Source organism: Salvelinus sp. IW2-2015, unplaced genomic scaffold (assembly GCF_002910315.2).
Source record: "Salvelinus sp. IW2-2015 unplaced genomic scaffold, ASM291031v2 Un_scaffold16303, whole genome shotgun sequence".
NCBI classification, from domain to species: domain Eukaryota; kingdom Metazoa; phylum Chordata; class Actinopteri; order Salmoniformes; family Salmonidae; genus Salvelinus; species Salvelinus sp. IW2-2015.
The window spans coordinates 99,006-115,049 of NW_019957529.1; the positions used below are offsets into that span (position 1 = coordinate 99,006).

Genomic DNA, 16,044 nt, shown 5'->3' on the forward strand with positions numbered 1-16,044 from the left:
GCACACGCCACACTGGACGGGCAACACACGAGGCTGTTCAGTACCCACATTACACTACGCTGAAGTTCAATGCTCAGACTGACAGTGTGCCTGTGGCAGGGGCCACAGTAATTTAAAGCAAGGGAGGCAGTCTGACCTGGAGCCCCAGGCCAAGGCCTCCGATGAGGTTAAAGTGCCAGTGGCCAGGCAAACACATAAGTCCTCTGTAGATGCTTCAGCCAAACAGGGGACAGAGAAAGAATCAGCCCAGGACAGACTCAGGTGAGAACATGTACATTTTAGTAGACACTTTTATCCAGAGTGATTTTACACTAGTGAGTGCATACATTTTCATACTGGTTCCCCGGGGGAATCAAACCAACAACCCTGGCGTTGCAAGCACTGTGCTCGACCAACTGAGCTACACGGGACTACACTGTCAGGCCACGGCAACCCTTATATGATCAAATCATCCAAAGTAAAATGTCATCTTTTCCCCTCAAGGATTTTTGTTCCTGTTTTAAACAGTTTTTTTAATCGATCTTGAAATGTGAATATTTTTTATCACTTTGTTTAGAAGGTAGAAAACTATTTTGAACAAAATTATCTGCCACTGTAATATTAGTATAGTGGTCACAGTTTGAACGTATGTGGTTCTACTGTAATATTCACAGGTAAATCATTAAAACAATATTTATAGTGAAAGTATTCAACTGGTAAAATTCTGTTTTTATCCTAAGGTAAGTTTCCATAACAGCTTTCACAGGTTTAACTACACCATCACGCGGCCTTTCAGGCTATCTACTGGCCACCTCTAGCACAGGGCTGCCCCACACACACACAGGGGGGCTTTTMGTCCTCCCTCCACACCCTCAGTGTTCAGGCACTGTGCTGACCACCTCTCAACTTACTGTAGCCTGGCTGGCTCACACACACTCTGGGCTCTTTTGGCCCACCGTCACCTTGGGAGATCAGTGCACATGAACACACGGGCACTGCGACATAGCTGGAGCTATCCTATCACAGCTTGTCTCTGAAGAGGGTCAGCCAATCACAAGACAGAATTGGACACTTATGACCTGAGACCTTTTTGGTAGTGTACTTCCAAGTCAGATTCTTCGCCATACCCCCACCCCCAAATTATGGAGAACGCCATGTCCATGTGACTGTGTGACAGGTTAATTTATTATATGTAATATTATCCAGTCAGCTGTATGCGCTCCCTCTATCGAAGACCAGCCACTGAGGTCATATGTGTCCTCACAGCTCCTGTGGCTAAAATATTTTGTCCCATTCAGTCCAGGTCCCTYAAATGTGTGTCCTCATAATGTTGTCAATGTGTTATGACATAGTGTCTAGTTGAACCATAGCTTAAGGTGAAAGGTTATCTTACAAGAAGTATATGTGACACAAACTGTATGGCATTAGCTGTTGTACRTTAATAATGTTAACTGACATTTAAAGAACTTTGAACCAACCCACTGGGCCCACACTGGTTGAATCAATGCTGTTTCATTTCAATGAAATTACGTGGAACCAACGTTGAATTGACGTCTGTGCCCAGTGGACTGTTCAGAAATGCACAAGGGAATGAGTGCCCAATACTTGCTCTAAGAAAAGAGAATGTTAGCAGGTCTAAGTGATGGAAGACTGAAGCTCAACCAAGAGCATTAAGCTTCCGTCTCCCATGACTTCATAGTGTCAGAGTTCACACAGCATGATGCTAACTGGAGTCCTCTGCTGTTCCAGCGTCCCCTACTCCACCCTATGGCATCAGCATTCTGGAGTGCGTGCGGGACTCTATGGTGTTGGCCTGGAAGCAGCCCACCTTCATCGGAGGTGCTGACATCACCGGCTACTTCGTGGACTACCGTGAGGTCATCAATGGGGTGCCAGGGAAGTGGCACGAGGCCAATGTCAAGGCTGTTAGCGACCGAGCCTATCGAGTGAGTCAGCCATTTTGCTTCTTTGGGATTTCGCTACCCTCTTTAACCTGAATTTTCAGCCACCTTTTGTCATATCGGGAGAAAAGGGAGAATTATTTTTCACTGTCTGTCCAGGTGTCCGACTTGAAGGAGAACAGGAAGTACCAGTTCCAAGTGCGCGCTGCCAACATGGCAGGSGTGGGCATCCCGTCTCTGCCCAGTGAGACGTTTATCTGTGAGGAGTGGACCATTGCTGTGCCAGGTGGGTAGTGCCAATAACATTCACTCGCAAACCTYAGCAAGTATGATAATTACACTTTAACGTATAACAATTTAATAACACATCACAGTACAAGTTATACCTCAAAGATGTGTGTAAAAAAATATATATATTTGACTTGTATTATAACCTTTTGTGGTAATGGTCTGTTGAAYCTTGCATGCACATGGGACATTATTTATGTACATTGCCTTGTCTATGTCTGCGTCCCAAATGGCAGCCCTATGGTCCCTGGTCAAAAGTAGTGCACTACAAAGGGAATAGGGTGCGAGTTGGGACACTAGCCTATGTTGTGTCCGTGTTCTTCAACTCTGAAACGAATTACCCCTAATTTCCCACAGGACCTCCCCATGATCTGCAGGTGACAGAGGTGCGCGCCAACACTCTGGTGTTGCTCTTTAAGCCACCAGTGTACCAGGGCCGTGACCCAGTCAACGGATTCTACATTGACATTAAGGAGGCTGATGCTGAGGAGGAGGCCTGGAGAGGAGTCAATGAGAAGGCTATCTCCACTAACTACATGAAGGTCAGGACCCTATCCACTCCAATCGCTCCCGGGTAAAGTTTCCCCTGTAACAGATTTAGGATCAGCTTCCCCCTCCTCCAATACTAACCTTAGCCATTAGTGTTGAAAATGCAAAATTGACCCAGGATCAGCGTCTAGGGGCAACTACACCATTTCTATCCACTTATTCAATGGTACCATTGAGCAGACATTCTAATTCAAAATTTGGATCCAGATTGTGTGATGCAATATGGTGACATAGTCTACTTGTAAATAGGATGTGATTGGTGTTTGTCAGTTAGAGGGTGTCCTCCGTGTAAAGGGATTTTCAACACTACTGCTTTTCTATGTGAGAAAGTTTGTCTCAGTAGTAACATATTTGATGTATGTGACCAACATGTCTATAATGTGACTCTTTCATGAACAGATTAAGATTCTAAAGGAGGGGGAGACCTATGTGTTCCGTGTGCGTGCTCAGAACAAGGCAGGTGTAGGAAAGGCCTCTGAGCCCACAGAACCAGTCCTGGCTGAAACCAAACCAGGTAGGACCATGTTAAAGACCCCTCAACAGAGCAGGTGGGAGAGAGGGATGGACAGAGAATTACATTGTCATACCTTTAAGTAATCCTGCACCTTTGCATATTTGTGTATTTTGAGTCTCCAGCCATATTTGATTCTTGTTGTGTTCTCTCTCAGGCACTACAGAGATTGTTGTGGACATTGATGATGATGGAGTGATCTCCATGAACTTTGCCTGCTCAAACCTGACTCCAGACTCCAAATTCGTGTGGTCCAAGAACTACAAAGAGATCACTGACGAAACCCGCATTACTGTGGTGACCAGTGGGGAGAAGTGTGTGTGTGCGTCTGTGTGTGTGTGCGTGAAAGTGAATAAGGTTTGCTCACGTTTCTACAGTAYCCTGTGTTAATTGTATCCCCTCAGGTCCAAGGCCATCTTTAACATGCCTGCTGAGGATGACATCGGCATTTACTCTTGTGCRGTCACCCACACCAATGGCGAATCCTCCAGCTACACCCTCTCAGCAGAGGGTGAGTCCCACTGTGTGTCCGCGGTACTGTAACACTGTCCACGTTATCACTTTGGAAGCTAACTTAGCAGGCTAAGAGGGTTAGCAGAGCTCCATTGCTCCTGGTTTCATTTCTACATTCTAATCTCTGATTTTAATCTTTGTGTCCTTTTTTTGACAGAGTTGAAAAAACTGCTGGAGATCAGCCATGACCACAAATTCCCCAGTAAGTAACATATTATTACCGATGRTCTCAATTTTTTTTACCGATGTTCCTCCGTCCCTGCTCTCATGTACTGTTGCACTTTCCTTCTTTTTCCCCCTCCAGTTATTCCCTTGAAGACCGAGCTGGCTGTGGAGCTGCAGGAGAAGGGCAGAGTTCGCTTCTGGCTGCAGGCTGAGAAGATCTCTGCTAATGGCAAAATAGAATATGTGTTTAACGACAACACCCTCTCCCAGGGAGAGGTAGGTAGGCACGCTTCGGGACTGAAATAAAAATACTCTCCGACATGCTTGTAAAAGAGGTCTTCTGACCTCAGACTTCTTGGATGGGTGAATAAATAAATAAATAGAATAAAACTACTGTAATTGATGTTGTTCAGGTAAAGTATAGTAGACTGTCTATGGCCTTTGCTTTTCAGAAATACAAGATGAACTTTAACAAGGACACGGGTGTGATTGAGATGATCATGGAGTCTCTGCTCCAAGAGGACGAGGGAACCTTCACCTTCCAGCTGCAGGATGGCAAAGCCACCAACCAGTCCAGCCTGGTGCTGATTGGAGAAGGTAGGATTAACTCCGTCTGTCCTTATCTCCTCCTCCAATCACCTTCCATCATTCTCACTCTCGCCCGAGTGCCAGTTTGTGTTATCATGCCAACTCCTTGTCACTCATTGTCATGGTTTGACAGCAATGGAGTAGGCAATAGCACAGACAGATCTGGGACCAGGCTATCACCCCTCTGTTATAAAGAAGAAAAGAAACAAGCCTCACTATGATCAGAAGTTAGATCTTAACATATTCCACTAGGGGGCAGTYAAAGATTACTATGAATGAACTACATACAAATGTATGAAAAATGTATTAGTTTAAATAATATCCACGTCAATGTACATAACACATCGTAGTAACTATATTACAAGAAAGATTAATATGATTGTAGATACAGTTTTGTTTCCTTTTCCCAGTGTTCAAACAGCTGCAGAAGGAGTCTGAGTTCATGTGTAAAGAGTGGCACAGAAAGCAAGGTATGGGATTTTTTTTAAATTAAGGAAATAGAATAGCAGTATGTTATGACACAATATTGGAGACTACTGAATAGTTCCTGCTTTGTTTTTCTTTTGCAGGTCCTCATTTTGTTGAGTACTTGAGTTACGAAGTGACCCCAGAATGCTGTGTTTTCCTGAAGTGCAAGGTAGGAGAAGAACACACAAAGTGAAGTATGGGTTTTATGAAAATAGATCAGCTCAGCTCTCAACTTTCCAGATGAGTTGTTGTCCGGCTGCACACTGGTAATACCATCTGGACAACAACCTGAACGTTATAGGTGTCTCTCGCCTCCCGCAGGTTGGAAACGTAAAGAAGGAGACCGTTGCATTGTGGTACAAGGATGGGCGTGAGGTCAAGGGAGACGGGAATCTCACCTTCACAGAGGGAGTGCTCAACCTGGAGATTGCWCAGGTGAGAGGAATTCAAAAGTTGTTTCATGCACCTCATACATGACAAATTTACAGGGACTGTAAAACCATATTGCACAACACCTGTCTTTACAGCTTAGAGAGTATTGTTTTGCAGATTTCTGTATACTATTTGAATGGCTCTTGTGTACATTATAGGCTAGATAAAGGTTGGGAAATATATATTTCAATGATTACACGGCACATGTAGTAACATACTATGTATTGAATGTTTAGTGATGTGTTATACAAACATTATGTGTTGTTCATTTGCAATACTGTATGTAAATATGAAACTACATCATCATTGCACATCTCTGTCTATGTTCATATATCATAAATACTGTATATGTTCCTCACACCTCATGGATACTATCTTCTGGCTACAAGATTCATTGGTGATAAGGTGGTCTAAAGAGGTTGTGACCCTGTGAAAAGTTATTTTACAGTAATCTTAAATGTCTTTATACAATAGCCTAATATGTCACTCTCAACTGAATTTATCGACAGTTATCTCGTTTCCAATCCCAGCATCGAACCCAACCCTATGAGGGGCTAGCTATGTGTTCTATGGAGAATAATGCATGACGTGGAAGGTGAAGCATTCTTTTCCAGAGAACGTATAGAGCCCCGAGTTGATTATACCACACTATAATGTAACACATTTGCTGCAGGAAATGTGTTCAACATCCACTGAAGTAGCTAGCAATTTTACTAGATAGCTACAGTAGTTGCCTTTGTAACCCGAACAAACAGACTTGTTAGTTTAGCTAACCAAATCATCAGTCCTTGCTGTAGAGGGGTTGGCTGACAGTCACAGAAATGAGTGCCTGCGCATCAATGAGCCATGTGGTGTTATGATTCTGAACGYTCAGATAGCTAGGAACCATGACAAGAAGCTGCCATGTGGGGAATCGTATGTGGCTCGTTTCAGCTCGTTGTATCTTGTTATTGCTACCATGTCTTGTTTTGACTCATGTCATGTTTATGCTAATAATATGGAAAAGATTCACGACTGTAGCTAGTTAACCAACAACCATAACAATGTATTTGAGACAAGTGCAAATGTATTTATGTTTTCGATAAACGTTTGGAGAAGAAATAGAGTTTACATGTCAACAATCTAAGCCAACGCAGTCGGTTTTGTTGCGATACAACCAACCCGTCTATTATGAAAATTGAATTCAACAATATAACAATTGTTGATCATAACATCTTCAGAAATCAGCGATTCTGACAGCTTTTGGGGCACATTCTTACCACACTTCTGTAAATAAGTTAACATCCTTATACAGTACCAGTCAAATGTTTGGACACCTACTCATTCCAGGGTTTTTCTTTATTTTTACTATTTTCTACATTGTACAATAATAGTGAAGACATCAAAACTCYAATAACACATATGGAATCATGTAGTAACCAACAAAATCTAAATATATTTGACATTCTTCAAAGTAGCCACCCTTTGCCTTGATGACACCATCACACCACCTCCTCCATGCTTCACGGTGGGAACCACACATGCGGAGATAATCCGTTCACCTACTCTGCGTCTCACAAAGACACGGCGGTTGGAACCAAAAATCTCACATTTTGACTAATCAGACTAAAGGACAGATTTCCACTAGTCTAATGTCCATTGCTCGTGTTTCTTGGCCCAAGCAAGTCTCTTCTTCTTATTGGTGTCCTTTAGTAGTGGTTTCCTTACAGCAAATCGACCATGAAGGCCTGATTCACACAGTCTCCTCTGAACAGTTGATGTTGATGTGTCTGATACTTGAACTATGTGAAGCATTTATTTGGGCTGCAATCTGAGGTGCAGTTACAGTAACTCTAATGAACTTATCCTCCTTAAGTAGAGGTAACTCTGGGTCTTGCTTTCCTGTGGCGCTCCTCATGAGAGCCAGTTTCATCATTGCGCTTGATGGTTTTTGCTACTGCATTTGAAGAAATTTTCAGAGTTTTTCATTTTCCCAGTTGACTGACCTTCATGTCTTAAAGTAATGATGGACTGTCGTTTGTCTTTGATTATTTGAGCTGTTCTTGCCATAATATGGATTTAGTAATTTAATAAATAGGGCTATCTTCTGTATACCACCCCTACCTTGTCACAACACAARTGATTGRCTCAAGCGCATTAAGAAGGAAAMAAATTCCACAAATTAACTTTTAACAAGACACATCTGTTAATTGAAATGTATTCCAGGTGACTACCTCATGAAGCTGGTTGTGAGAACGCCAAGAGTGCAAAGCTGTCATCAAGGCAAAGGGTGGCTAGTTATATTTTGATTTGTTTAACACTTTTTTGTTACTATATGATTCCATTTGTTATTTCATAGTTTTGATGTRTTKACTATTATTATACAATGTAGAAAATAGTAAAAATAAAGAAAACCCTGGAATGAGTATGTGTTCTGAAACTTTTGACCGTGTGTGCTTCTAAAAGCCAATGAGGAGATGGGAGAGGCAGGACTTTCACTGCGTTCAGCGTCACAAATAGAACTGACTTCTATTTTAGAGCTTGGCAACACAGACGCTCGCGAGCAGTGTGGGTGCAATGATTGAATAATGTGTATGTGTACATTTATTTTGCAACGCTCGCACACGCAAAAGCAACAAGGACTTTTCACAAAACTGCATTCAGCAAATGACGGAATTGCGAGAGATGGCTATGTACTGTCCCACAAAATTGCTAAACATATCAAGCCATTCGCTGAGTGCYAATTTATTAAAGAATGTTTAATTGACTCGGCAGCAATACTTTGCCCCCACAAGAAAGAGCTGTTTGAAAATGTTTCCCTGTCAAGATGAACAGTGACACAGCGCGTTGAGGACATCGCAGAGAATATGGAACAACAGTTGAAAGACAAGTCAAAGAAAATCTCCTTGGCCCTGGAGACCGCAGACTTTGAAATTACAGAGGAGCTTGCTTCAGTGCAGTCACTGAACAGCACAACCACAGGGAAATATTTATTGGAGGAGGTTCATATAAGTGTGTGGCAAAGCTGGGACTGAGTTTTGAAAAGTTATCCAGTGTGACCACTGATGGGTGCCCAAACTTGACAGGGAAAAAAACATTGGCCATTTGAAAAGGATACAAGATCAGGTAGCTGAGCTGAACCCAGATAGATCAGTAAAGTATTTTCCTGCATTGCATTATTCATCAGGAGGTGCTCTGTAAATGTGTTCTGAAAATGAGCCATGTTGTGGATACAGTCACTAAAGTGGCAAAATCTTTAAACCACAGGCAGTTTGTCTCTCTGTTGGAAGAGACAGTCGGGCCATGCAGATCTCCCCTACCACAGAAATGTGAGATGGCTGAGTTTGGGGAAGGTCCTTAAAAGGGTGTAGGAGTTTTGCAAATGAAAGGAAAATATGTGGATTTCCCTCAACTGCAAGATAAAGAATGGCTGATTTTGCCTTCCCCGTGGACATCGTGGCCCTCATGAATAAACTGAATTCCAAACTACAAGGGAAGGGCCTTTTTGCACTTCAGATGTACAGCCTTGTCAAAGCCTTCAAGGGAAAATTACTCCTCCTGACCCGCCAAATAGAAGCCAACAATCTCACCCACCTTCCGACACTACTAGTCTGTTCCCTATCAGATGACCAGCGGGAGAAGTATACATCGCTGCTGCGTGCTTTGAACGGTGAGTTTTCTCYTCGTTTTGAGGATTTCGAAGTGTTCCCACTGACCTGCAACTTGAGCTGATCGTTCTTCAGTCGTATTCAGTGATTGGAGAACTATTCAAAACAATATCACTGAGGTTCTATGCATCTCTTGATGAACAAAACTTTCCAAAGATTATGAGTCATGCTCAGAAGATGTTTGCACCAACCTATGTATGTGAGCAGACATTTTCTGTGATGAAATATAACAAGTCAAGGCACAGATAATCTCTTACTGACTCTCACCTCTCAGCCATCCTGCGCATAGCGACATCAGAAACTATACCTGACTTCACTGCTCTAGACAATGCCCATCAGACTTCACTCCTCACACTGATTGACTAGTTTAAATGTAATGTTGAGCTCTCCCTTTCTTGTGTTTTTGTAAATACCTGTTAACAAGAGTTCTGTCCATGGTGCTGAATGCACAGTGTACTTTTCCCTCCGTGTCGTTCATTGCATGTTTAATAATGAAAATACCTACCAAAAGGAGAACATGGATGRGGTTTATTTCTGTGCATGTTKAAAAAGTAAAATAAGTAGCATATCTGGACATGATTTACAGTAGATATATCTATCAACATAGTCATGCACATGATGTATAATCCTGTAATATGATTCTGGCCCGCGATGGCAAAAATYTATTCTAATGTGYCCTTCCATGGAAAATAATTGCCCAGCCCTGCCAAAAGTGGTCATTCTGCCATCTTGTTTTTTTGTTGTTATGAGAATGCTTTTTTTGCTTTTGCGTCCTATAAATGTGTGTCCTMCAGCACCCATAGCAGGGGAGAAAAGCTTGTCTTTTCACTTGAGATTTTCATTTTCTTCCTTCACAAAGAATGGTGGCTGTGCATTTCTTTAGATGTGTGTCTCAAACCTAGCCTTCTCTTATAGATCTCAAAGAAGGATGCCGGTGTCTATGAGATTGTTATGAAGGATGACAGAGGGAAGGACACATCGACGTTGAATCTGACAGAACAAGGTGACTAAACCCTCAAAGCCATACCTCATTGTCTGTACAGTAACCCCACAGGTCTGTCATTTTTACAAAGTTATATTATTGTCACATTTCTGTTCTCCAGGTTTCAGAGACTTGATGAATGAAATGTTCAGTCATATCGGTAAGTACATGTTTCACTGTAGTAGTAGAAGCGTCATCTTAAGTTTTACTTGTGTTCAAAACATCCCTGAAGTGTCCCTCTGTAAAGTTGAGCTGTGCAACATTGCGCTGTGTAAAGTCTTTGTAACCTCTGCTAGCTAACTCCTCCACCGCACTGAAGATCCAGAGCACAGAGGAGGGCATCAGATTGTACTCCTTTGTCAGCTACTACAACGAAGCGCTCCAGGTCACCTGGCACCACAAGTGTGTACTCTCCTTACTGCTGTGTGTTTATGTGTGTCGGTGGTGGGAGGAGCTATAGGACGACGGCCTCATTTTAATGTCTGGAATGGATTAATTGAAACGGAGTCCAACGTGGTTCCCATATGTTTGATTCTGTTCCATTAAGTCCATTCCAGCCATTACAATGAGCCCGACCTCATATAGCTCAACCCACCAGCTTCTGGTGTGTGTGCATGTAGCACACAAAGACTTACTACTCAGCCTGAAGTGTCCCCACTTGCACTGCCAAATAGCTAGCTTTTCGGTGGCGCCGACTTGGTAAGACGCTTCGGGATGTCGGTCACGTGTGCTAGTAAGGCAGAGGTCCTGGGTTTCAGGCCTCGGTGTGAGGTGAATCAGGAGGAAACYGTACTCGCTAAGCAAACCGTGTGAAGCCCGTTACAGATGGTGCCGTGACCCGGATCTGCAGTTGTGCTCAGCTCAACACTGGGGCCGCTGTGTTGTAAGTTTGGGGGTTGAATGTAGTGTATGGAGATGTTTTGAAACGTACTCCTCAGCCTGAAGTGTCCCCACTAGCGCTGCAGAATAGCGAGCTTTTTGATGGTGCTGACCGCTAAGACGCTTCGGGAAGCCGGTCACATGTCAAAGCAAGGCAGCGGTCCTGGGTTTGAGCCTCGGTGTGAGCCGAAATCAGGAGGAAGCAGTACTCGCTAAGCAAACAGCGTGAAGTCCGTTACGTGRGTGTGTCTGCATGTAAATTTAACTGTGAGGTGTGTGTCGTCTGATGCAGCCTATATGTGTGTAAGTCAGTGATCTGTTTTCCTCTCTCGTAGGGATTCAGCGATAGCCTTCACAGACCGCATTAAGAGTGGTGTGGTAGGAGAGCAGCTGTGGCTACAGATCACAGAGCCCACAGAGAAAGACAAGGGCAAATATGCCATTGAGTTCCATGATGGGAAGGGCGGTCTGAAGAGGACTGTGGAGTTGGCCGGCCAGGGTGAGACCATTTGGGATGCGGCCTACATCTACTTTTGAATTAGCCAGCTTCCCATTACACCAATGCTTTGATAGGCTTACTAACCTCTTTTTTGTATTGCAGCATTTGATGACGCATATGCTGAGTTCCAGAGGCTCAAGTAAGTGACCTAAAATTGGTGGATTTTTGTACATAAAAAAAAAAATAATAATACACATTGTGTAAGCCTATCTACACGTTGTGGACGTGTCAGTAAGTACTGTCCTTCTTTTCATGTCATTGCTATTTTTGGTGTTCCTCCCTGTTTGCCCAGCCACTCTCGCTTTGCATGTACTGTTTAAATAGCAGACTTGAGGAAGGGAAGTAGGTAGACAGATGAAGTCTTTACTTAGACACGCTTCCTGGCTCCAAACACATTCTCTGCATTTGTTTCTCTTACCTTTGTTCTTCAATTTGTTCTGTCTCTTCCACTGTCAGAGCGGCCGCAATTGCAGAGAGAAGTAAGTTCTCACTCGCTCTGTCACACACACACACACACACACARACACACACACACACACACACACACACACACACACACACACACACACACACATACCTCAACTTTTAAAAATGTTATTATAAGATGGGGATGAGAGGACTGCTTACTGTATTTTAGTGGGTACTGATATTTTCAAACTGATCTGAGCTCAGTGGCCTAATTTGGTGCTCCTTTTTTCAGATCGTGCTCGTGTGGCGGGAGGCCTGCCTGATGTTGTCACCATACAGGAGCTCAAGGTAACCATGTCTGGATGGATCTGTATCTGTCTATGCATGTCCAGTCCCAAACTGTCCATGCGGGCTTGATAGTGTATGACACTACTATGGCTGCATCTGAAATGGTACCTGTAATAGGGATTTTCAAGGTGAATAAAAGAGCAGAACAATCACAGATAGTCAATCTGGTTTAATACAAGTTGCAACAGGGAGGCACCTCCAGAACAGAAGCAGAGAAAATGTCTAGTGGGCCCTCTCTGAGAAGGCCCTTATATATTAATCACACAGCACCGAATGTTCTGTAAACACCAGCCTCTGTAAACACCAACAGGAAGTACCAGTGATGCGCTCAATACGGATGTGGTCCGATGAAGCGGATGCTAAGCTACAGGACTGTTTCGCTAGCACAGACTGGAATATGTTCCGTGACTCATTTGATGGCATTGAGGAGTTTACCACATTAATAAGTGCATCGACGACATTGTCCCCACGGCGTACATATCCCAACCAAAAGCCATGGAATACAGGCAACATCCGCACTGAGCTAAAGGCTAGAGCTGCCTCTTTCAAGGAGAACCCTTTGACGAACCATCAAACATATATACAGGACTAAGATTGAATCCTACTACACCGACTCTTACGCTCGTCAGATGTGGCAGGGCTTGCAAACTATCATTACAAAGGGAAAAACTAGCCGCGAGTTGCCCAGTGACACAAGCCTACCAGATGAGCGGAATGTGTTCTATGCTCGCTACGAGGCAAGCAACAGTCAACCATACATGAGAACACCAGCTGTTTCAGACGACTGTGTGATCACGCTCGCCGTAGCTGATGTAAGACGGATTACCAGGCCGCAAACTCGGAGCATGCTGGCAAGTGTCTTCACTGACATTTTCAGCCTCTCCCTGACCCAGTCTGTAATACCTACATGTTTCAAGCAGACCACCATAGTGCCCAAGTAACCTGCCTAGATGACTAATGCCCCGTAGCACTCACGTCAGTAGCCATGAAGTGCTTTGAAAGGCCGGTCATGGCTCACATCAACACCATCATCCCGGAAACCCTAGACCCACTCCAATTCGCATACAGCCCCAACCGATCCATAGATGACCTCAATCGCACTCCACACTGTCCTTTCCCACTTGGACAAAAGGAACACCTACACTACTGTTCAAAAGTTTGGGGTCACTTAGAAATGTCCTTGTTTTTGAAAGAAAAGCWAACTTTTTTTGTCCATTTTAAAATAACATCAAATTGKTCAGAAATACAGTGTACATATTGTTAWTGTTGTAAATGACTATTATAGCTGGAAACYGCAGATTTTTTATGGAATATCTACATAGAAGTACAGAGGCCCATTYTCAGCAACCATCACTCCTGTGTTCCAATGGCACTCCTGTGTTCCAATGGCACGTTGTGTTGGCTAATCAAAGTTTATAATTTTTAAAGGCTAATTGATCATTAGAAAACCCTTTTGCAATTATGTTAGCACAGCTGAAAACTGTTGTGCTGATGAAGGAAGCAATAAAGGAAGCAATAAAACTMGCCTTCTTTAGACTAGTTGAGTGTCTAGTGCATCAGCATTTGTGGGTTCGATTTACAGGCTGAAAATGGCCAGAAACAAAGCCCTTTCTTCTGAAACTCGTCAGTCTATTGTTCTGAGAAATGAATGCTATTCTCGCTATGCGAGAAATTGAAGATCTCGTAGAACGCTGGGTACTACTCCCTTCACAGGACAGCGCAAAACGCCTCTAACCAGAATAGAAGAGGAGTGGGAGGCCCTGGTGCACAACTGAGCAAGATGACAAGTACATTAGAGTGTCTAGTTTGAGAAACAGACATCTCACAAGTCCTCAACTGAGAAAAAAAAGACATCTCAGACTGGCTAATAAAAAGAAAAAATTAAGATGGGCAAAGGAACACACTATATATATTTTTTTTTACATACAGATGTGTCTTTTTAAAGTAAAAAAATAAATAAAAAATGTTACTTTTTGAGTAAAATGTCATTAAAGTAACAGTACTTKTACTTGAGTAGGATATTTCAGTACTCTTTCCACCCCCTGGGCGCAAAACTACTTAATTAAATATGGTACTTAAAAATGCATGGTTAACTCCTATTTCCATTCCCCAAGGGAATGCATCAGTGTGCATCTCCCCGCACATACAATCATGTTTACTACATATCAAATATAGGAAAAGGATAACTCAAATAATTTCCCATTACAGTACCGTAGTATTCCCTACATAGTGCACTACATTTGATCAGAGCTCTTGTCAAAAGTAGTGCACTATAGAGGGAATAGGGTGCCATTTCGGACYTACCCTACTGTATATGTATGTGATCCATAGACCATAAGGTGTGATCCCGTCCCTCTCTCTCCCTCCAGGCCCTGAACCTGACCTGTAACATTTCAGGCGACCCCATGCCTGAGGTCGTCTGGCTGAAGAACGAGAGGGAGATTGTGTCGGACGACCACTACATCATGAAGTTCGAGTCGGGCAAGTACGCCAGCTTCACCATCACCACGGTGAACACGACAGACTCGGGCAAGTACAGCYTCCTGGTGAAGAACAAGTARGGCACAGAGAGCGCAGACTTCACCATAAGTGTCTTCAGCCCCGACAGCAAGAAATAAGGSAGAAAGAAAGAAGGCCGSCCGGCAAGAAATAAGGGAGACCTCAATCTTTGCGTAAATATAATGTATAAAAAACAGATTGAGTCCCGAGCATTGGTTTGAGATGGTTTTTATGGTACTATACAAAGTATTTAACTCAAGTTTGAAAWGGTGTATCGTTTTACTCTGAGCATGAAATGTCCAAAGGTTCAGAGAGAAATCAGAGAAGAGTTGTTTCAGCATTTTATCTTTCAGAATGACAAAAAAAAACATATACTATACTAACGGTCCAATCGTCCTTTATCTTGACACAACTATGAGTTTAGTTATACATTCATAGCATTTTCCCCATGTATTATAATTAAGGCTGTCAATCAGCTAACTCGAGTTAACGTTTTGTAATTTAAGTGCACACATTTCTTTTTCACAACTAATCGCATTGTCTGAAAGCGTTCAAAATACACTGAAAACATCCCCAATACATCACCTATACAGCTAAAAACAATGTGATGTCAAAACAAGTTGACATTTAGGTTAAAGAAAGTGTGCTTAATTCATCTACTTGATTTTGCTTACTGTTACTTTTGGACAAAWTCAAAGACAAAATCWTAAAATACAGCTCAATTTGAGCAAATTCAGAATTTGTGATTAATCACAGCAAATCCTGGAATWAACTCGATTCCATTTTTTCATCGTTTGACAGCCCTAATTACAATATCCCACTGGGCACACACTGGTTGAATCAATGTTTCCACGCCACTTCAATGAAAWTAAGTTGAACCAACATGCAACAGACATTAAATTGACGTCTGTGCCCAGTGGGATGTTGCTATAGCWAAAAAATATGAATTTAAGTACTTAAAAGGCACGTAGACAGTTTGTGTTAATTCTAATTACTCAGTTGTTATTACATCACTCCTTCTGTCACTGTATTGATTGACTCCACTTCCTTGAATTATGACACCACGCCTTCTGATTATGACATCACTTCCCCTGACAGTAGTGATTATGAAATCACTTCCTCTGTCCCATCTCACGAGAAGGGCTAATAAAATGGAGCATGCATTTCCTCACCACCTCTGTTTTCACTGCGTTGTTCCCTCTCTATGGCACCCCACTCTTCATTCTCCGTTCTCTCCCTCCACTCTTCACTCTCTTCTTCAGTCTCCTTTTCACCATTCACRCCTGGTCCCTTGTCTGATATTGTCTGTTGGTCATCTAGTCTCCGAAGGCCAAGAAGGCATCTATCGGGAACATACACACACACTTCTCTTCTTACACTAGGGATTC

General features: G+C 42.9%; 1 protein-coding gene across 4 annotated transcripts in view; it reads left to right on the forward strand.

Annotated features, from left to right (window-relative positions):
* Positions 1 to 15,830, forward strand: part of LOC112080386 (myomesin-1-like) — a 41,223-nt gene extending 25,393 nt beyond the window's left edge. For all 4 annotated transcript variants that reach the window (XM_070442534.1, XM_070442532.1, XM_070442533.1 and 1 more), the window contains 20 exon segments: positions 1,729 to 1,925; positions 2,040 to 2,166; positions 2,526 to 2,710; positions 3,117 to 3,231; positions 3,386 to 3,542; positions 3,633 to 3,739; positions 3,899 to 3,943; positions 4,046 to 4,182; positions 4,359 to 4,503; positions 4,905 to 4,964; positions 5,064 to 5,131; positions 5,284 to 5,397; positions 9,957 to 10,044; positions 10,145 to 10,183; positions 10,320 to 10,425; positions 11,238 to 11,401; positions 11,504 to 11,540; positions 11,858 to 11,880; positions 12,102 to 12,157; positions 14,527 to 15,830. In XM_070442534.1, coding sequence (XP_070298635.1) covers positions 1,729 to 1,925; positions 2,040 to 2,166; positions 2,526 to 2,710; positions 3,117 to 3,231; positions 3,386 to 3,542; positions 3,633 to 3,739; positions 3,899 to 3,943; positions 4,046 to 4,182; positions 4,359 to 4,503; positions 4,905 to 4,964; positions 5,064 to 5,131; positions 5,284 to 5,397; positions 9,957 to 10,044; positions 10,145 to 10,183; positions 10,320 to 10,425; positions 11,238 to 11,401; positions 11,504 to 11,540; positions 11,858 to 11,880; positions 12,102 to 12,157; positions 14,527 to 14,775 — 2,219 coding nt within the window. In that variant the 3' untranslated portion in view covers positions 14,776 to 15,830.
* Positions 15,831 to 16,044: the final 214 nt, after the last annotated feature.